General features: G+C 32.1%; 3 protein-coding genes across 3 annotated transcripts; all 3 read right to left on the bottom strand.

Moving 5' to 3' along the window:
- Positions 1-1,642: 1,642 nt before the first annotated feature.
- On the bottom strand, positions 1,643-6,313 carry LOC111016000 (E3 ubiquitin-protein ligase PUB23-like). The gene is made up of 2 exons (XM_022291223.2): positions 6,172-6,313; positions 1,643-3,201 (listed from the first exon to the last, which is right to left on the bottom strand). The coding sequence occupies exon 2, from the start codon at positions 3,167-3,169 to the stop codon at positions 1,889-1,891; it is 1,281 nt and encodes a 426-aa protein (XP_022146915.1). The 5' UTR covers positions 3,170-3,201; positions 6,172-6,313; the 3' UTR covers positions 1,643-1,888.
- LOC111015994 (P-loop containing nucleoside triphosphate hydrolases superfamily protein) lies at positions 5,292-11,338 on the bottom strand. The gene is made up of 9 exons (XM_022291215.2): positions 11,025-11,338; positions 10,612-10,716; positions 9,929-10,006; positions 9,432-9,582; positions 9,222-9,292; positions 8,805-8,901; positions 8,390-8,577; positions 6,172-7,757; positions 5,292-5,487 (listed from the first exon to the last, which is right to left on the bottom strand). The coding sequence occupies exons 1-8, from the start codon at positions 11,190-11,192 to the stop codon at positions 7,509-7,511; spliced, it is 1,107 nt and encodes a 368-aa protein (XP_022146907.1). The 5' UTR covers positions 11,193-11,338; the 3' UTR covers positions 5,292-5,487; positions 6,172-7,508.
- A 1,071-nt stretch (positions 11,339-12,409) lies between these two features.
- LOC111016043 (ent-kaurenoic acid oxidase 1) lies at positions 12,410-18,389 on the bottom strand. The gene is made up of 7 exons (XM_022291289.2): positions 18,085-18,389; positions 14,443-14,920; positions 14,096-14,359; positions 13,746-13,914; positions 13,571-13,677; positions 12,901-13,022; positions 12,410-12,805 (listed from the first exon to the last, which is right to left on the bottom strand). Exons 1-7 carry the CDS (start codon positions 18,315-18,317, stop codon positions 12,700-12,702), a joined length of 1,479 nt encoding a protein of 492 aa, XP_022146981.1. The 5' UTR covers positions 18,318-18,389; the 3' UTR covers positions 12,410-12,699.
- Between the last annotated feature and the right edge of the window lie 4,792 nt (positions 18,390-23,181).

The following is a 23,181-nucleotide window of genomic DNA, read 5'->3' as shown; positions in this document are numbered from 1 at the left end:
AATGCCTTTACCCATACTTGAAGAAAAAAAATTAATTTTATATTTACATATTGTTTGTTAGTCAAATATAACATTAACTAAAAATTCTGTGGTATTGAATTGCATTATAGATGTGAATAAGTGATTGTTGGAGGTAGATTTCAACATACACGTGGCAGGAGATGACTGGGCGTGGAAGGTGACACGTGGCTCATAGATCCCGAGATTAACCCAAGTATGCACATCTCGGCTTATCCATTTGCCCAAGCCAAACCCTTTCGGTGGCCGAGCCGAACAATTCTGTTGATAATCGCATTCCAATATCATTGGTTGAACCGATTAGCTTACCTCAGTTCGGTATCATCTCCGACAAATTCGACGACAACACGCCGCGTCTCACGGTAACCTTAAAAAACCGTTTAGGCCTTGTGGGGAACGCTGTCGGGGTCTTCGCCTATAAATAGAATCATTCCGTTCATTTTGAGTTACGCGAACAACCCAATTCTCTCTCTCTCTCAAGTTGATTTGGAAATTTGCTGACTTTAGCATCAGAGTTCTTACTCTGTTTTGCAGGTCTTCTACGCGACATTTGAAGCTCTCTATCCAACTCATCCTAGCCGATCCGACGTTCGTAGGGTTGATCATTTTTCTGATCAAACGGTGATAATTGTTTAAGGTAAAATAAATGATAAATTCTTTAGTTAATGGATTTATACGACGTAGCTAAATTGGTCAATATATTTGTTACCTCTATAAAGTTAGGTTTAAATATATTGTCCCTTTTTTTAGTACAACATGTGGAGAGTGGGTAGAGGTATTCATGTATAGCTAAAAAGTCGAGCGAACCGATCGAAACCGACCAAATCGAAGCCAGTCGGTCGATAGTCGATTTTTTATATTAAAAACTGACTAGTCAGTCAGTCGGTCCATCTAGACCTGTGGGAAATCAACCTATCGACTCACAATTTAATACCCACCCTCCTCGTTCACTTTATCTCTCAATGTACCCCTCTCTTTTGCTCTTAACGCAATGCATGTACCTCTATCTCCATCTCACTTTCTTCGGTGTCCTCAGATATGCTTTATCTTCTTAGTGTCTCTAAGATCTGTTTTTGATCCGTCACTTGTTCTCTTCACTCTCACCATTTGTCGTTTGAGAAATTCTCTTTCTTGACGTTGTTTCTTTGTGTTTTAGAAAAGGTAAAAGATATATATATGTATAAAAACAGAAACTAATCAACATTTTAGTCGGTCGACAAAAGTGAAAAAACATAAAAGGTTGGTCGATTATAGTGCCAAACTAATGCCAACCGACCAATGAACACTCTTAGAAATCGGAGTTCGAACACACGACTTTTACAGGCTTGAGTTGGTATCTTGCCCCCTTGTTCTACAATATAATGGGTGTGTTTAAACTTGTCTAATAATGTTTTCTTAAAAGTTTTTCCTAAGATCTCTTAAAATCATTTTTAAAAATATTAAAAATAAAAAAGTGATTCACAATTTTGAATTGAATTTATATTTTAAAATCCCTCTAAGATTTCAAAATTTCTCTGTTAAGAAGTGACTAACTAAATAAAATTAACTTTATTAAATCAGAAAACCAAAAGATCATAAAAAAAAGTTCAAGAAAACTTCAATGATGGTAAAGTTAACCCAAAGAACTCACCTTTACTACAACAAAACTTCAATGATTGTAAAGCTAACCTTAAAACATATATAAAAATAAAACTCAAAACCCAAAAACAAAAATTAACCATCCTTCATCCTATATAACAAACCACCCTTTTGAATTACCATATATTTCAAAACCCAATTAAAATTGAGCAAAAATGTGCAAAAATAAACCCTTTATTTTTCCCTCTATTGTATATATTGACTTCTTTTACTTAGAAAAAATAATATTTAATCAATCATCATTCACAAACTTCAAATAATCCTTCAACTCACAAGGAAAACAGGGGCTCCTCCTCCATTTGCCACCATGAATCTTCAAGATCTTTATCACCTTCTCCTTCGTCGAACTCCGGCCACCACCACCACCGCCGCCGCCGCCGTCCATATGCAGTATCATCAGCAACTTCTTCACCGCCCCACAAGCCACCATCTCCTCCACCACCCTCTCCTTGGGGTGAAAACTACAAATCCACAGCAAAATCTTCACCCCCAATTTGGTTGCCCCATTAGAGACATTCAAAATCTTCTTCGTCACCGCCGCGATTCCCATCCCGTGCTCCACCATTGCCGCCCTCCCCTCCGCGCACTCGCACAGAATCTGCAGAATCTGCAGCATTCTCTCGCACTTCGACCGGCCGGACTCCGGCAACAGCTCGATCAGAACCCACACGGCGCCGGCCTCGATCGCCTTCACTCGGCTCCTCTTCGATGACCTTAGAATCTCTATCATCACATCTAATGCGCACGAACTTGCTTTTGTCGCAAATTCGTCGGATACCAGCTCCAATAATGGCTTGAAGAAATCGATCCCCTGTTCTTCCAGAACAGAATTCCAATTGTAATTGGTGTTAAACGCTACGTTTCGGAGGATCTTGACGGCGTAAAATCGCCCTTCTGCGGTTCCTCTTTGAAGAACAATGGCTATCGATTTCGTAAATTCTCTCTTCGACATTTCGTCGAACAGTTTGTCTTCATCGGAAACTGAGAGCTGGCTCAACACTCCCATGGCCTCCTCACATGCTTCGAACGTCGAAAAATCAGAGCAATCGACGAGAATCTGAACGACGACGTTCACTGCAATTCCGATCCCGTTCGATCGGATGAATTCCGATTTTGCCTCATCGCTCGTACCGATCATCGATTTCAGTTTCCTCAACGAACTCACCTTGAACGGAGAAGACTCAACGGTCTCAAGTAGCAGACGAACTTCGTTGAGCGCCGGCGACGAATCTCCGATCTTCCAAGCGAGAATGAGGCGTTTGAGGGTGAGATTAGGAGTGATGACGAGATCGCCGACGCAGTCGCCGGCGGCGAGAGTCTGCATGGTCGCCGGGCAGGTTTTCTTGTTGTAAGTGAAGAGCCATTTTTCGATGCTTTTTCTCTCGTAGGTGACGCCGGTGGAGACGGTGACGGGATCCTCCATGAGCTCCATGGAAATAGGGCACCGGAAAAGGGGAGGGAAATCGGAATCCATTGATGATCGGAGTGAAGATCGATCTGTGAAACCCTCCATTGGCGACAGAGACGGAGGATTTTATAAGGGAGCTGTGTGTGAGTGAGAGCAACGTGACGTCAAAAAGCGTTCTGAGAATTTTAAATGCGAAAAATGAAATTTGAAATTAATTTTTTTTTTTTTTTTGGAAATATTGAAAGTCAAATGAAATCGGTGGGTCTGCAAGCTGTTATGTAATAAATGGGAAGCAAAACGAAACGTATATGTATTTTGAAACAAATTCAATTTCTTGGTATTTGCAATTTGGCCCCCTTGGGTTTTTTGGTTTCCTCTTTCTGACCCACAGACAGACAGAAATGCAATTATGCAAAGTGCGTTTCAGTCTCCAATATTTAACTTCATAACTTATAAAAATAGTATTTTAAATTCATAAAACTGTTTAAGGACTCTTTTTCTTTTTAGAAATTTGATCGAGCAAGTTACTGTATTTGATTACAACTATAATAGTTTGGACTTGAAGGAAATTAGAAACTCCGGCGTCTGAATTTGATTTGTTAATCTCTAATTTGTAAAAGTTAGTGAACAATCTCAAAAAGTAGACCTAAAAAAGTAGCATTCAACAATTACTTTGTCAAATTATATAATATATAAGCCATTCTAATCAATAAAATTCAATTTTTTTCCCTTATGATATTGTATGTTGCCAATGCCAAAGAATAAAAGACCAGCAAGGCAATGAATTGGAATTGGAATGAACATACCAAAAAAAAACACCATCTCCATCAAATTATAACAAAAATGAAAATTGACCATATGGGTCATTGGGTAATTTTGTAATTCAACTAATTTGCAGTTGAACCAACTCAACCCCAATGCATAAGTTGCATGCATCACAAGTAGGGCATTGGCAGATCTTTTATTGGTTGCATTTCATTCATGTTAGGCAAATGAGCCCAATTATTTTAGTCAAAAACTTCCCACCAAAAGTTTCAAAATTATAGCTAAATTGAACTCTCAGTACTTATACTTTCTCTTAATTTCAACTGACCCCTATACTTCAAAAAGTTTCATTTTCATCGAAGAGTAACACAAATTCACCCTAGTAAAATATCTACGATCATCACCGATTAAAACATTAGTAATCTCTCTTAAAATTCGTAGGTTCAAATCTAAATTTTAACAGTCAATTCGAACATAGCTTGATGAATAATACACTAATTACCCTTTTAAAAGTTAGAATTTGATCTCACATCTTGCAATTTTCAAACTCGAAAAAAAAAATAAACATGACTCAATAATTAAACATTCACTCACTCGTTCTCTTAAGATTGAAAGTTTAAATCCACACCTCCTATTTTTTTAAGGGTGGAGATCCAACTCACAACCTCTTGATTGAAAATATATATTAATTACTGCTGATTTAGGTTCGTTTTAACCATCATCACCCATATTATTATACTGAATAAAACCAAAAAAATCCAAAATTTGAAAAATGGGTCAAAAGAAAAGAAAATGGAAAGCGTTGGGCGAGTGTGAAAATATAGCAAACTACATGGACCAAGAAGCAAAAGTGAAGGAAAGGTAAGGTAGTTGACTTTTGGAGAAGGGGCATGTATCGTAAATTGAAATAGATCCGAAAGACTTGCTGGGCGTAACCGACTTTTATACGTGTTTCCATTTTCATTATTGGAAAATTAATATTTATTCATTCAAAGTTCAAACCCAAAAATGTGGGAAAATACTTTTTTCATTAATCTCTTCTGGACAGTTGAGCTGCCTTGCAGACTCTATTTCCTCTTCGTTTCATTTCTGAATCAGTCTAAATAATTTAATAATTTAATTTATCAAAAGAAAAATACTACTAAAATAATAATGTTTCTTTTCTTGAGGTTCAAACGAAAGTCGATGCCTCTTTCTCTCCCTGTTTTTTCTAATCTTTTCTTTCTGGTCATTTTAATTATCGGACTAAACAAATATAAATAATTTTTTTTTAAATCTCATTAGGTTGTCCCCCACCCCCTAATTTAAATACATAGAGAAAAGTAATTTATTTAACTTTAAAACTATTGTTTTTATTCTTTAGGTCAATTTCTCAAATTTTATTTTCATATATATATATATATTTATTTATTTATTTATTTATTTATTTATTTATTTTAGTACAACAAGTGGGGGTGGAAAATTCAAACTCATAATCTCATTATCAGAGATATATGTCAATTATCACTAAACTAAACTCATGTTGGCTCAAATTTTATTTTCATCTATATTAGCCTACACCTCTCTACATACATATATAAGTTTATTATATGAGTTTGACATGAGCATGGTTCAACATGTAAGATATTATTTGCCTTCCGAAACGTTAGAGGTTCAACCTATTTAGCCAACCAAAAAAAAACTACAAATAAATAATATTGAAAAAGTAAACACATCTGACACACTCAAACATAATGAAGAGGTCTTCAAAATTATTGTTAAGTTACCAAAACATTTGCTAGATCAAGCTTATGTATGTGGGAGAAGATTTCATAATAAAACAGATTAAAGTCAAAGATGATTATTCCTCAGTTCATGATGCCTAGAGAGTGATGGTTAACCCAATATTTAAAGAAACTACATAATTAATCCACTAGAGCACCAAAATTCAAGCAAAGCTATCTAATAAATTAGAAAAAAGAAGAATCATTGGGTTATGTGGTACCATTTCATCCTAAATATCAATATATTTTTCAATCATATGATTAGATTTAATTTTGTTTCCCCTTTTTTCCTACTCTATCTTATGTCATGTGAAGAACACAGCATATACCTATATCAAAATTTCAAAAACAATGTTGAACTAAACTTCCTCGGCCATGAATGTGTCATTTTAAATTATGGTCAAAGAATGAGATGTCTCTATCTTATTATCTAACTTTGAGTCCATTATTTTTAGTAAAACAAGGAATTAATGAGAAAAATATGCTATCCTGATCCTTGGGGAAAGTTGAGCATAAAAAGTCAAGAGATTGGAGGAATTAAAATAATAAATAAATGGAAATGATTGGAAGTTCACTTACTCTGAAGGTTGTGGAAAAGAACAGAGGAAGTCTCATCAACATCAAAATGGAAAAGAGCTCACATTTCCTTCTGCCTCTCTGGTCTCATCAACAGCAATTTCAATGTTTAAATAGCAATACAAGTATAATGGTTCATTTTGATTTGCGTGCTTTCAAAATAATAACTTTTTAAAAGTACAGAACAAAAATTAGAAGTAGAAATAACAAAATACACGTTTTAAAAATAAAAAAACTAAAATGAACCAAAGTTAAAAGTAGATGGACCAAAATAATTTTATTTAAACCTAAATAACATAGCATAATTTAGCACAGATAAGAAGGGAATGAAACTGTCTTTGGCACAGCAATCAAAATCATGATTCATAATGCACAACCGTGAAGGAAACAGCAATATTTGACTAACATTAATTATATTTGAAAATGTCTTCCGTATTTTTTGAAAGATGATAAAGAAATTATCAATTTTCAACTCATAGGAAATAGGAATTGGGAACAAGGAATGGGTAATTGGACTTCTATTTAGCAGTGTTTGAAGAATTTGGACACTAACATTTTCTTTCCCTCAAAGTGATGCAGTTGATCAATTAATGTCTAAAATGAAGGCATAATATAAGGAAATAGGAAAAGACATGGTTTTTGTTATTTAATTAAAGTAAATGGCTCAGAACAAACATGGTTTCTTGCCCTTTTTAGTATTTAAATAATGAGTAAATACCTCCGAACTCCCTCCCTCCCTTTTTCTCCCCTATAAGAGAATCAAAAATGGGAATGACATTTTTTACTTTCACAATCTTGACTTTAATATGATGTAGAATTTCTAATGAAGATAACCCAACATAAATATAAAATGAAAATGAAGAAAAACAAACATGACACTGAAGGATCTACTTTCCAAGAGGAATCCAAGAGGAATATATGTAATAAAAAGATTAACATCAAACTAGCTCAAGTCAATATGTTTAAGGCTTTTGTTGTGACTTTGAGAATTGCTCTTCGAACCTATCTGATGATTATCTTTCATTTATACTTCAAAGAAAAAAAGAATTTTATTCAATGAGAAATTTGTCTCCCTAGCATAGCATGAGAGCTCTATCAAGCCAAGATCAGAATTTTCAACAATATCAAACTCGGAAAAAAAAAAAAAAAGTTGATGGAATTTCAGGACGTTTCCTCGAAACTTCCATGACAAGAAAAGTTTTTTAGTGTTTTTTACCTGTCCGTTCCATCTTTTTACCAATTTTATGTACAGAGAATGTGCCGCCGATTGTGTAATGTAATGAATGTGGAGGCTGAAAAGAAACTATATCAAGCAGCATAATCTTACAAGGTTTTGTAAACTAGGAATTAACAGGTACAGAATCAAGTGTGTAACGACCAAGCCTCCCGGTACGATAAAGATTCAAAAGTTTAGAAGCAACCTTGGTAGAAGCATCATTGCTAGAATCCATAGGAACGTGCAAAGCTTTGTGCAGAGCAAGCAATTGTACCTCAATAAAGTTTCCCATGTCCTTTTCATCCTCCGTTTTACCATCAAAAGATGATATAGTTTCGAAGAGAATCCTACGAACATCGTTTACAATAAAGTCCTGCAAACACAACCAAATCTATCATTTTCAGCCCAGTGGTCTTTTACTAACAACAGTTCCATAAACTTGAGATGAATATAATGTAGTATGTTCTTAAGCCTAGTGTCGCTGAAAATATAAGGAGCACTGCATTCTCAAGTCTCTCTCAGCGTCAGTTTTACGTCCAAAGGCTGAGTTGTAAAGTGTAAACTACAAACCAACACATCCAAAGATAATAACAGACAAGAAGAGTGATCAACTACTGTATTTGGACCAATCTTGCATTGGCAAGGAACTAGAAAGTATCGCGCGTACCCGAGGTAACATTTGAAAAAGCACTTAACTTTTCCACTTACCAGTTACTTTGGTTAGTAAGCATATCACCAATGTGAGAGATTACCTCAAAAATTATATATAAATAAATATTTTAGTAAGGAATCGACCATGTGTCCTCAAAAATTATATATTAATAAACTATTTTAGTAAGGAATCAACCATGTGTCCCCTCTCTAATAATAGATGGAGAATAATGTGAAACCTAAAGACATCTACAAAGACTTTGATTGCAAAATAAACCTGCATGAATTGGGTTCACTGTTCAGTATACATACATAATGCTTTTGGGAAGAAAAAAATAACCATATAATGCATACCTGCGTGTGATCAGAGGGGTACCCCCTTTTCTGACTCTCTGAATTTGAGCAAGTTGAACACTCCAACGAGCTGTCACAGTTGGTGGCAGACAAACTTGCCCACTTCTTATATTTATCACTTGAGTTGAGAATAGTTAAAAGGTACTGTACAATTACTCTTTCCCCAACTAAGATGTCTCTAATAGCTCCTACAGTTTGGAGGCAAAACAAAAAAGTTGATAGTTTCAAGATTCTTGATCATTTCCACTGTCTCTGAAATAGCACTAGTGCTACAACCAGGAGAAAGGAGAAAAAAAAACACACACACACACACACAAGTAAATTTATCACTTCGTATGCGTGTTTCAGTATCTAATTCACCAACTTAAATAGTTTACTCAAGGAAGATGGATAAGTTGGCTACATAATATTGTACCTGTTAAAGCAAGCTTGGAACAGACCTCGATATTGAGAATCTTGGGAGGCAAAATGCCTGGGGTGTCCAACACATAAATATTGGGATGACTAGCTATCTGTAATACAAAGAAACTTAAAGATAAAATTCAAAAGCTTATACAAAGCAAAAGTAGACATATTATCTTTGCTTCCAAAAAGGATACATGATATTCGTGCCCATAGCTTAATGAGAGATCTTTTCTTTGCTGCCCACTATTATAAAATCAAATAACAGATTTATTGTGGTTCAGTTTCCTCTACTCTTGTTTAAGCCTTGTTCAATTCAAAATATACCAATATAAGAATTTGATAAACACCTAAGCAGGTAACGCAGTAACCTCAAATCAGTAAGAAAAGTTCACCACCTAATACATTGTTGAGGAGAAAAGCGACAGACCTTCAAGCTGCTGATATTTTTTGTTTCACCAGGCTCTGGACTCACCACAGCATGCTTCAACTTCCCTTTTTCTGTGAGGTGAGCAGTTCTTCAAAATGTCACATGTAGCAATTTTTTGTTATCATATAAATAACAATCATCATTCATCCAAATAATTCCAGTATCAACTTCTCTAGAAAATTCAAATTCTGTGGGATTTAAGAGATGTACCTGCAGCACTAATTCTCCCAATTTGGTGCAGAGAGTTGGCAAGGGCCGACTTACCAACATTTGGAATTCCAACCAGCATCATTGTTGTGGCATGACTAGAATGACCACTCTTCTTCAGTTCTCTCACTCTAGCTTGTAGAAAGTTCAGAAACTGTGAACCATCCACCAATTACTATTACATCAAGAACATGAACAACTAAGGCCAGCTCAAAAGAATAAACAACTATTGGATTGTCCCATGATAAGAAAGTATCAACTGACAATTGAAATGTGGGGAAGTTTTTGTATATAAATTACATTTAATTGACATTACACTTAAAATTTTCCTTGAAACAAGCTGGGAGAATAAACATATATATCAACAAGACATCTAACAATTACTATCACCAGCATTCCTAAGCCAAAGAAAAAGGAATAAGAGTAGATCAAACAAGATAGCAAAAATAAAAAAAGAACACATAAACATCGCATCTTTAGTTCATCGCGTAGTTCTTTACCTCCCTAATGTTATCCTTATTATGGGCATTAACGCCATAAGAAACGCAATTGTGATCTTCAAAATACTTTGTCCAAACCTGTTAACAGAATGCAGTATAGAAGTGTGAAACAATGGAAACAGACTGAAAAATCATTTCGAATATGGTTTAAATTGTAAAAGCAAAAATAAATTCACAAAATGTTATATGTACTGATGGATTAATGTAAATTGATAGCTAAAGTACTAATCCGATTCCATATAATCAAATTCCTTTTTTACATATAAGAAAAACAATTAGTATTTCTATCAACAGATAATTGCAAGATCAAAGAAGGTGGCCAGGTATCCAACTTAAACCAAAAGGGGAAAAATTGAAGTAAAAAACTCTTCCGTGTGCGAAAATCGTAAAAATGGAAAATTACGGAACTCCTGTGCGATCATTGACCATAACAAGGGGAGAAAATAAATTCTGGCCCATAGATATTCTATGCGTATCTTCTGCTCTTATCCTTTCAAAATATCCCACAAACTTGTCATTGTCATATTTAATCAAAAAACTACGAGACAGACTTCAGTAACGAATCACATAAGCTACATTGACCTGCGAAATCCCGAATGACTTGAGTTGAAAGTAACTCCAACAGTAAAAGCTCACAAGTGATTTCTATGCCGAAGAACATAGAAGTTAGAAAAGTTCAGAACCTCTGTCTGTGACCGATCCGCCAGGTCCACCTTGTTCATTACAATGATTCGTTTCGAGGATGGTGAATGATTTTTCATGATTTCATATTCAGATGACACTGGAATCTGAAGGAAAAAAAAAAAAAAAGCAATAACACGGAGAGAAATAAACAAACATTTTAAGTGATTCTTTCTCTCCTTCATAATAATAACGCAGTCCTTATTTACAATACAACTTCACTGTTCTACATTCTTCTATCGAAAACGAAGCGAATCACCACGCAAAAGAATAAATAAATCCAGGTTTCCGAAAAGAACTGAAACTAAAAAGTGAACTCAATAGGAACCGACATTTCAACGAACACATGGCGTCCCGATGCCAAATCAAACAACATACAATGAGAGCGAATAAACAATAGTAGAAGCAAGCATACCCTAGCATCTCTGACCTCAAGAACAAAATCAACCAGTGGAATTCGTTCGGCGACGGCACGAGAAGCGGCCGCCATGTGAGGATCGTACCATCCGCCGGATGTCCGGTTTCCGATTGCTGTTTCCTTAATAGCCGTACCTATTCTTCTCGCGAATGTTGCCGCGGCCATTTTTGGCTCCAAACTTCGAATCGATGTTTAGACTCGGAAGATTATATAGTACTGTTTCGCGGGTCGGGGGAAGAGATCGTCTACGGCGGAGTTCATGGTAATTTTGAGACAGCGCCGAGGGGGGACGCCGTTGCTATCGACCGGACACGATAAATAAACCGATATTCTAATTTCTAATATGGTAATTTTATGATAAAGTTTAAAAATTATAATTTTTAATTCAGAGCTCAAATAGTTACATGAATTTGAATCTTAGTCTCACATATTATACTAAAAAGTAACATTTAAAAATTATAACTTTTTTCAAATATAGCAATATGTGAGAATAAAACACCTTTTTGTAGTATACACTTGTTTTTCTCATTTATTTTAAATTTACCCACAAAATTTCAAAAGATCCGCGTGTTAATGTTTATAAAGTCTCCAATGTATATAAAACAAAAAGAAAGAAAATGCGCAATCAAATATAATTGTATTATCCAATTTTGGCAATTAAAATATTTAAGTGTAAATTAACTTATTTAGGGACATTTTTTAACATTACTAATTTACATTTTTTTTAGTAAAAAACATTACTAATTGCAAGTTCAAAACACATGGACATATTTAAAAAATGTGGCACTCAGTAAAAACTCCTGTTTGATATATGGTTTGAGTCTCTGTATTTTTGCTAAATCTTTGATTTTGATTCATATATTTCAACTATAGTTCTTCAATTTTCAAAAAAAAATATAACTTAACTTATAAGTTTTAATTTTGGTCCACTTTTAAAGTTGTGTCAGATATATAATTCAATAAAAAAATTCTAATAGGTTTCCAAAAAAAATTCCTAAACCTTTGTTATAGATACAAATCATTTAAATTTCAATGTTAATGTTTAATAAATTATTTACCAACTGTTAGAGTATTTGTATTATTATATTTTATATTTTTGTAATCACTTTTATTATGTTAGAGTATTTGTATTATTATATTTTATATTTTTGTAATCACTTTTATTATGTTAGAGTATTTGTATTGTTATATTTTATATTTTTGTAATCACTTTTATTATTTTGCCTTTTATCATCCTTATCCATTTGTACCTCAGTATTTGTGTATATATATTCTTCAGTAAATAATAATAGAATTATCGAATTTTCATGTAAATATTTTTTGAAGTTAAATAACCTACTGGACACAACCTTCAAAATCCCGAGAACTCATCAAAGTACAAATTATAGATATAACAATGACAAACATTCCATTTCAAATGACTTCAAAACACAGCATTTTAGTAATACAAGGATATGGCATTATAGATCATAAAACACTAATTTGAAGAATAAGAGAACCCGACAAACTTGAAGTTCTTGAACAACTCCTAATTTTATTAAAACCAGAGTTGCACTACAAAATTCACTACCAAATGACACAAACGAGAAGCCAAATGTGTCTATCTGCTAATCTGTGTGGGCGACACGGTACAGAACACACCCCATTATGCCTACATAAAACTCAATTCTCCTCAAGCAGCCAAGCTCGGATTCTTGCTGATTATTGCCAAGCAGTTGTCTTTTGGCCTTGAGTGCGGCAGAAACAAGATTGAACCTTCAGGGTTCAACCATTCTAGCCTGTAAATTTCGTCCCAAAATACAGATAAACAACTCGTTAGCTTTCTGTGTTTCGTTTTCCATGGATTTTAAGCAAAACAAGAACTGGAACTCACTTGTAATTGAGGAGGAAATAGTGGACGAAAATGCAGATCTCCAACTTGGCTAGATCATTCCCTGGGCACAGCCTGCTTCCTGCTCCGAAGGGAAGAAACTCCCCTGCTTTCGGTATGAATCCCTAAAAAGAGCGGAGATACATAAAGGAAGAGGGCAGTTTGTCATAACTCAAATCGTATATATGTAAAACTTATGCTCTTCATTGATCACTTTTCAAAGGAAAAGCTTATGTTCTTTGGGGCTGTGCATCTAGAGCCTGGTGTATTTGGAAAGAGAGGAATGGTCGGGTTTTTAACAACAAAGCACGTTCTTTTGATTCTTTTTGTGATTATGCACAGCTTACGCCTCCACATGGTGTCTAACTGACAAGGCCTTTTTCTGTAATTACGATCTTACGATGTTAATAATACGTAATTGGCAAGCTGTCCTTCACAAATTTTTTGTTTGCGGGGGCTTTCTCATCCCTGGCCTCTAGGCTCTTCCTTTTTCTCTTTTTCAACACAGTTCTAATGTTTCCTATCAAAATATAGATATATGTATGTGTGTGTGTAAAACTTAAGATTTTATAGTTTTTTGTGTGGCTATCCTCCAAAATCAGAGATGGATTTCAGTGCATTGATGTAACTTGAATTTTTGTAAAGGGGTTTTAGAACTTTGATTGTAACTTACATCCCATCTGGAAGGGTCAAATTTCTTTGGATCTGGGTAGATTTCAGGGTCATAGTGAATGCCCCTGAACCAGGCCAGAACTTTCCAGCCCTTGGGAATTAGATAACCTGCAAACAAACACAGACCATTTATACGATGGAGAGAGAGACAGAGAGAAAAACAGAGAGAGAGAGACCATTGAGGTTGACATCCATTTGCGCCTCTCTGAAAACAACGAGGGAGAATGATACATAGCGAAGGGTTTCATCGACCACTTTTGAGAGATATTCCATATCCCTGCATTCTCTTAATGTTAATCCCTTTTGATTTGCAGGCCTCCTCCTCACAATCTCCTCCTGCTCTGCCTGTTCAGTTTTTCAAAAAATTTTGTATCATGATTCATCTCATACGACAAATTTCAAGGAAAACTGCAAAAACCATTCTAAACTACAAGAATCCCATCGAACTTCAATTTGAACAACTACTACAAGAACCCTATTTGAACTTTCAATTAACAGGCTAATTAAGTTTGTAATTGATATATACCTTGGCTTTCTTCAGGACTTCTGGGTGTTGATTCAACAAAATGGTTGACCACATCATGGTGTGGCCCGAAGATTCATGACCTGCATTCAAGTACATGATCAGAATATCAATGATTTCCTCGTCGGTCAATTTTCTGCCATTTTCATCTTCCACATCAATCAGAGCGTCCATCATGTCCTTCCTCTTCGTGTACAATTTGTCCAATTTTCGGCTTCTTCGATCACTCACAATTGACTGCAGCGTATCCACGAGTTTCTTCCGAGCCTGCACATTAATCCGTGGTTTAGTTAACCAGGTAATTCCATAAATAAAACTTTCGCAGATGATTGAGGCAAATTATCAAACACCTTCAGTGCTCTGTGGTAAGCAAATCCAGGAAGGTTAATTCTCAGGGCTCGAACACCATAGTTGAGCTTAGTGTATTCCTTCTCCAATGCCTCCATTACATCTTCACTCTCGCTGCTGAGGAAAATGTACATAATAATAGTGAAAGTGAGCTTTCGAAGTTGAGTTAAGAATTCGATTTTCCCCATCTTTGACCATTTCTCCAACGAAGCCAAGACATTCTCTTCAATGTAGGGAATGTAATTGCTCAAGGCCTCGAAGCCGTTGACCGGAGCAGAGGTTAAGCGTCGGAGGCGCTTGTGTTCTTCCGGCGGCATTTCGATGAACGACTTCTTTCCGATGAGCTCCACGGCGGCGCGTGGCCAGCCAGGTTGAAAAGCTTCGTCGTCTGTCAAAACCTTTCTGCATGTTTCCGCCGTCGTCGCGATCACGCTAGGGTTTCCAAACAAATGAGCCTTGTATACTCCGGTTTTACCGTACCTGTAAATTGCAATTAATTAAAATAATTAACTTTTAATCTTCTAATTACTGATTGCTTGCTTTCTTTTCCATATATATATATTTTTTTAATTTCAAAGCGATTCACGCATTTTAAGAGAAAAATAAAAAATATATCAAAATAAAAATAACTTAACACAGGTTTTTTAAAAAAGGGGAACCGCTTTTCAATAAATTTATTTCTCAAAATAGTAAAATGAAGTGTAATATTTCCATTTTTTTAATTTTATGCTTTTAGAACACTAAAGTGTTTTTTCATTTCTCAAAACCCATTTGAAAGAAAAAAAAAAAGAGAAAAAGCCTTTGGAAACGCTTCTTTTAATTTTAAATATTTGGCTAATATTAAAAAAAAGTAAATAATTATATATATTTTTAAAAACAATGTTAGAAAAAATATATTGTAAGAGTATTCTAGAACACTATGACAAGCTAAGGATTCCTAGAATTGAGCAAATAAGATGAACACAAGAAATTGTCCACTTTTGACAGCAAAAAAAAAAGTAAAAAATAAATAAACAAATAACAGAAAAGTCGCATCATCGATCATGGTACCACGCCGACATGTAATGATACCAATAAATAATTTTAAATAATATATTGGAAAACAAAAAAAATATTTTTTAATTAAAGTGCTTGTTTTAGTATAATGTTAAGTTGTCACATGCTATCTCTACCTTCAAATCTTCCCCATACTAATGTAATATTTGAAAAAAAATGTATAAGGTTAGATTCAATAACTAAAATTATGATTGATGTAATGTAAAAATAATAATAAAAGAAATATAAGGGAATTGTTCAGTGCATAGTAGCTAGCCATCAAAAGTCCAATTGGTCTCCTTGTCCTTTTAAGAAAAATTTGAAGTATTTTATAGCTGTATACCTAGAGTATTAAAATTCAAATTTCATAAGAATAAATTCAGGGGCAAATAATATTGAGAAATTGATTGTTTAAAAACAATATTGAGAAGTTGATATAATTAAAAGACTATTTAATAATGTTGAACTTGTCAAAAATATAATTTAATGGATTAAAACACCTATTTTCAGAAAAAAAAAATTGTAAAAAAAAGCAACATAATTAGAAAATGACAAAATGGGGAAAAAACAAAATTAGAAAAGTTGAGCGAGGACAAATTTGTCAGCGAGGAGGAATATCGCTCGAATCAAGTCCTCTGTTTTGGACAGGTGAGTTCTCCGTTTTCGTACCTCACTTCCTCAGCATTTTTACATGCATGCCGTTAAAAACGCTTTCAAGGCCACTATAGTAATTTCTCCCCTGTTTTTTATTTTTTTATTTTTATACATGAAACCTATCATATAAACCGTTTTTAATTATTATTATTTACGTTTTCTAAAAAAAAATTATTATTATTTAATAATCCAACTATGCAATTTTAGAAAAAGGAGGGACAACGACCAACTAACTTGAGCATTGCTCTAAAGCAACATCAAGGTTCATAAATATTACAGATTTCAAAAATTTTCCTATTTTACCACTTTTAAATTTTAGAATTGAAATATCATGTTAGAAAATGGGTGGTAAAAAGTTCGCCTTAAAACTATTTGTTTGGTCATGAAAAAAAGAACCTTCTTCGAATAAAATAAGTGGGTGACAGATTTATTTTCAACATTGTAAAATCAAAGTAAAAGAGGATAAAATAAATCTAGAATTTTGAGGAGGAAAAAAAAGAATTCAAAATAGTCTATTTTGTTGGTCTTTTTTCTTTTTTGAATTCATGATTTTTTTGTTAGAGATATAGATATTTTAATTAGTTGAATTAAATTTACAAAAATTTACTAATTAAACCAGACATGAATGAAAAAAGAATTAGAATCAAGATCAAACACGAAGGCTCCTAAGTAATTTTCATAATCAAACGAGTATATTTAAATTAAAAATTAGAAAGAAAAAATACATCGAATTGAATTATTAGAATGTAGCTATCATTTCATTTTCGTTACTATCGAATGCATGTAGGCAAGAGAGAAAGAAAAATAAAAACAAAATATCAATTAACAATGCATGTGTAAATTACAAAACTAACCCTATATCTCGATGTCTGCTACCAATACTTTTTTTTTCTTTTTTTTTTAATACTGCTACCAATACTTTTTAGAGAGAGAAAGTACATGGAGAAAGAAACATTTAATTTTAACCGACTCAACATAACTGTCATTTTCGCGTATGTGAAAGAAAAAACAAAAACAAAAAGAAAAAGACGTCAGTTAACATGCATGAAATAAATAAATAAAATACTTGGCCTTTTTTTCATAAGTAAAACAGATATATAAATAAAAATATATAATTATTAAAAAAATTAAAAAGCTGTCAAATTTTTATGGGTAGTCTCCAAGAGGAGAATAGGTACTATGCAGTAAGCATTAAAGTACTCTCCCAAATAAAAGTGAGAGAAGAAAATGGATAATTAGACAAAACTTGTACAACTCATGTAGTACATATTGTTCACATTAAAATTGTCCATAGTAATCAATTGATTCATTTTTAATAAAGAAAAATGAATTGTATGATCTAACATCACTGAATTTAAGTACGATCAAACAATATTTGTATTTATATTTTGGAACCGATTGAAAATGGAAACAACCAAAAAGAAACTTGTTTTTTGTGGTTTCTAAAAGTTGTATACAATTTTGATAATGTTCCAAAAAGGGAAAACAAAAAATCCTAGTTATAATTAGTTGCAAAATGCTTAGATTTTTAAAAAAATTAAAATGAGAAACAAAAAACGGGAAACGTTACTAAATAGGTCCTCAATTATTCTTAAATAGTGCTAGACTTCACGTCACCCCATTATATTGTGAACCCAACAATTGAAATGAGTAAGAAAACATTTTTTTGATTCGGTCACAATAAATTCACCTTAAATTTTTGACAATTAAGAAAAAGGAACACAGAGAAGAAATCTTTTTTAAAAAATAATCACCAACAAAAAGTTTATTAATGGTAAGCAAGATTTCTACAGCCCAATCAATGGAAATTTGGAAGAAATTTTGAGAACTTAATCATACATGTAACAGTTACAAGACTAAAACATTAAAAAAAATCACAAAAGTATCTCGAATTTATATCGAGCCCGTTGTGAGAGGGCATGAAAAATACAAAGATAGAGAGAGAAAGGGATGACCTTGAAACATAGCTATCAATGAAAGTTTCAGGGTTGGTAGACTTGAAGGCTCTAAAGAAAGCAAACATATTCCCAACAAAGGGCCACCCCAAATCCCCCGGCGGCAGAGCCAGCCGCCGGTGCCCCAATTTGGCCTCGTAAAGCCACACATTCACGCTCTTCAGCAGCCATTTCGCCGCCACCAGGCCGGCGGTCGCCACCGCCGCCACCGCCACAGCCCAACTCAACTCCATTTACTAAAATTTCAACACAAAGAAGGAAATTTTGGTATTGAGAGAGAAAAAAATGGAGATGCCTATTTCCCCCCAACAACTCTCCTATTTATACACACAATTCACTACAAATGTACCTGCCTCCAGGCTTACATGGCAATTTCTATTATATTTGGTAAAATTGTATTTTCTAGTCGTGATTTTACCTTTTTTATAAATTTTATTGCTTCTTTTTCTTAAATTGCTTTTCTTTTAGTTTATTAATATAATGTCACGTGACCACCGTCACGTGTGTCGTGCGATGATATGTTATAGTAAATAAGAAGTATTCTCTTTTCTCAAAAGGAAAACGAAAAAAGAAGTATTCTCTTTTAATATTAATATATCTATAAGAATACTCTTTTCAAGACATATATATATTTTGTTTGTAAATAGTTTAATAAGAATGAATTTTGTTATTCATTTATTAGACTATTTTTTAATTTTCCTATCCTTATTTGCTTCTTCTATAATTTATTTTTTAAAAAAATTGGTTGAATTATCCGTAGATAAGTTTGGATTTTAATAATAAAAAACGCTACTTCTTTTTTGTTTATTTATTTGATTTATTACGGTGGTAACGGGAGAAAGGTGTGGTTGTCCTTATTTGATTGTGCTTTTTGCATGTAAACATTTTATGCTCTCGAAAAAAACAAAAATAAATAAAATAATTGCGTGATTTTGAACTTTTATTTATACTATTTTTATTTTTAAACTTACAAATCTTCTATATTTTCTTTAATATTTAAAATTTCTATAAAACACTGTTTATTTTCTGTAAATTATTGAACAAAAATTCAAATGTGTTTAAAAATATAAAGCATGACCTATGAAATTTAATTCAGACATTTACAGTAAATAAATTAAATATATGTTAAATGAAAAATTTTAATAAATAAGCAGTGAAAAACTTACCGCTACAAACTATTTTATGTTATTTATTTATTTTGTTGATTACAATATGTAGGGTGGAACTCGAACTCACGATCTTTTGATAAGAAATTCAAATAGTTTTATTATGAAAATTTTAATAGCTAAAATATATGTTTGAAAGTTTATGATTCGAAAATCAAATAAATACAAAAGTTTAGAGATTAAAGTAATAGAACGAAGAAGAAGAATCCGAGCTAGTTATTGCTTATGCATGTTTAAAGTTATTTGTGTCGTATCTTTTATTTGACCTTGTCTTATGTCCAAATAAAAAACATTTAAATAGAAAGTTTTGATATATATATATATATATATACATGAATATTTGTTAATTTTTTATATATATATATGAATATTTGTTAATTTTTTAATAGTACTCAAGTGGCAAATTTACTAAAAAAATTAATTAAATTTGTATAGGTAAAATAAACCTGAATTGTTAAGGATTCAAAAATATATAAGTGTGTATATATATTTTCTTTTTACTTTTAAACATGTTTTTTAAAGTTTTAGCCATATTTTAAAATTTCAACCATTTTTACTTTTCTTTAATTTTATTTAATAAAGATATTTTTAAAATCTTAATTGAAAAAGTAGTCCAATCTCTCTCTGTTTCAAAGTATTTAAACTTCTATAATGTCAGATGTAGTAGTAAAATAGGATCTTAACTTGCTCAAAACAATCAATTCCTTGGTATTTCCTTTTGACAAAAGAGCCTAAAATACATTATATCTATTAATTTCACCGATTAATAGATATAAAATCTTTTTTTATTGTACTGTATCATAATCAAAATATATTATAAGTTGAAAAAACTTAACATGTTAATGAATCGATACCTTGAACAATTCTATTTGTATTTACCATATTATTAAACATGATCATTTGTCGATCATCGAGTTTAAAGTATGTTTTAGTAGGAAATTTTAACTTACTGTATTAGTTACCAAATCAACAAGCTTTTATTACTTATGCTAAAAAAGGTATTAATCCAATATAGTTATAATTTTTTTTAGTAGAAATCCAATATAATATTTTTTTTGGTAGAAAAGGGAAAATTTTATGTATTTTCTGTCTAGTTGACATGTATGGTACCATATAATTTAACGTTACAACTCTGCAAAATATAAATTTGGTAATGCAATAAATAAATTCTAGAAGATTCTTGATTCATAAAGAAAATTTGGAAAAAAAATAAAAAATTGTAGTTCTTTTATTTACTATTATTATTATTTACTTTGAAAATATAGTAGTTCTAGTTCATATATTTATTCCAAAAGTACGTTTCAAAAAATATTAGATATTTTATTCCAAAAGTAACGTATGTTTTTTTTAATTGTCTTTTCAAAATATCCTTTCACGATGGCTCCAAATTTCTTGTTCCTTTTTCAAGTATAATTTTTTTTTTTTTTTTTAAATGGTAGTCCGTGTCTTGATCGGCTAAATGTAATACTTTTTAAAATGTCTTTTAAGAAGATAATTCCGTACTCTTATTCAACAAAATCGTAGGTTTAAAAATAAACCTTCATCAAAACTATTATAAAACTCCAATTAAATTTTTATTTATCTAAATCTTAAATTAACTCGCTAAGTTTTCCATGTTTGTTTCACTTTGATCCCAAAATTTTTAAATATTTCTTTTTAGTCCCAAACTTGACATAAAAACCACATCAGTCTTCCTCACTTGAAAGAAGAAGAAAAACTTAAAATAGCCACTTTTTTTTTATCGTTTACTTATAATTAAATATCTAAATATATGTCAATTATTAATTAAAAAATCAAATTAAATAGCTTTTTTTAACATAAAATAAAATTAGTGTTCCTCAAAGAATACCACTTGGGCTACAAATTGATAGACCATCATTCCTAGTTGCATTACTCCACCCAACAGAATTGGGTTACGCTGTCACAACATAGCGACAAATTTGCATTAACCGCTTGGTTTGCAAGCAAACAAATCAGAAAACGAACATCATTTTGGTTTCGAAAGTAGAGGAACAAGCTCGAAATAGAAAGGGGTGCAACACGAGATTTCCCAAGATTGTATATAAAGTTGACATACATATATATATATAGATAGATATATATTTAGTGCATGATTAAATTGAATGATGAAGGTAGGTTACTATTCCTTGATATGGTGCCTAAGCTTAGGTGAAATAGAAATCACTGTTTAATGAAGGAAATGAATGGTCCTAAGGAGATGCTTAAAAATAACACAAGACTTTGATATTTTTTCTATTTTTTATTTTGGAAAATTGGAATCCTTCATATATTATTTGATTGACACATTACCTAATTCCAATTCCAACACCCCCAAGGCAAAAAGCATCTCAAATATGGAGATTTGCTTGGATTACATTAAAGCATATGACATAATACATGTCTCTTAAACCTGATATAATGTTAATCCTCAAGTTTTAAGCGGAGAATTTAGAAAACTTTAAATTAAAGAAAATGATCTATATTTTTCGTTCAAGTTTAGAAGGTTTCAATTTTGAAAATTTGTGTGAAGGAGAGTGTCTGAGCATGTTTGGGATATCGTGAATTAATTTGTCCTAAAAATAAAATAAAATTAACCTCGACAAATTGTGTGTATAGATAGGAGAGTTGCCTCCCCATTTTGTCCTTCAAATTTTTAGGAGATACGCGACTGTTCCAGGTAAAGTGTCTGTTGAGATAATAAATCCAAAAAATTGTGACCATTCGATGAAACAAGTTGTAACTGTTCGAGTAAAGAGGTGTGTTAAGAGAAGTTAATCCAATGAAAATTACAACTATTTGATGAAGTGATGCATCTATCCACGTATAGGTGTCATATGAAATAATCTATAAAATGAAAAATTATGTCTTTTTCTTTTATGACCTAAAACTCATTTCCAAAATATTAATGAAGATTTTTCTTATTTTTGTGAGTGAAAACTGAACCATCTCAAAAAAAAAAAAATTGAGATTCCAGAAACATATTTAATCAATTAAGAGGTTGAGTAACAAAAACATGTATTCGTATTATCTTCAACTTTTATTTCTTTTAGATTATTTTAATATTTTTATGTGGATTACTTTTAAGTTATATATTCATGATACCTTCGTGTTTTAATATTTAGTTAATGTTATTTTCAAGTTTGATTTAATATTTAGTTAAGGTTCTTTTCACGTTTTAAAATATATTTATGTTATATTTAAGTATTAGTTTTCTTATTTATCTTAATATGAATTTTTTATTGTTGTTGTTCTTATTTTATTTTTCTTGGTCATGTGATTCTTTATTCCACATTTTTTCCATGATTTCATGACATACATAGTATTCAGTTTCTCTCTCAAATTTCAATTCTTTAATTTTGGTTCATTCTTATTACATAATATACAAAAGATAAAAGAATGAGTAAATAATTTAAGAAAACACACAAAAAGATTATTGTTGTTTTCTTAAAAAAGAAAAATTGATAACGAATAATATATTTTATTTGAAACAAAATATTAGTACCATTTAAAAGTTCCGTTGGGTTGTTATTCTATAGGTTAGATTGGTAGAAATATTATATTAAATATATTTTATTTGAAACAAAATATTAGTGCATTTAAAAGTTCTGTTGTATTAAAATGTTTATAACCACATGCAATGCATGTGATATTAACTAGTCCTAATAAATGAGGGTGGCACGGAAAATATACTGACATAATATTAAATAAAGAAAAATATTTAGTTACATGTTGACCAACATCAATTTCATGCTAATCACTGCTATATTTTTTATAAATAAAAAAGAGAAATACAAAAATGAAGAAAGATGATATATTTTTCTTTTCTTCAAAAACAATAAATTGTTTTTTTAGTACAACATGTTGGGGAGGGGATTCAAACTCACAACCTCCAACCGATTGGAGGTATATGTCAATTACCACTAAACTAGGC

This window comes from Momordica charantia (genome assembly GCF_013281855.1).
Source record: "Momordica charantia cultivar OHB3-1 chromosome 5 unlocalized genomic scaffold, Mcharantia_2.0 BLBB01000005.1, whole genome shotgun sequence".
NCBI classification, from domain to species: Eukaryota; Viridiplantae; Streptophyta; class Magnoliopsida; order Cucurbitales; family Cucurbitaceae; genus Momordica; species Momordica charantia.
This window is presented reverse-complemented; position numbering and strand designations above follow the sequence as displayed.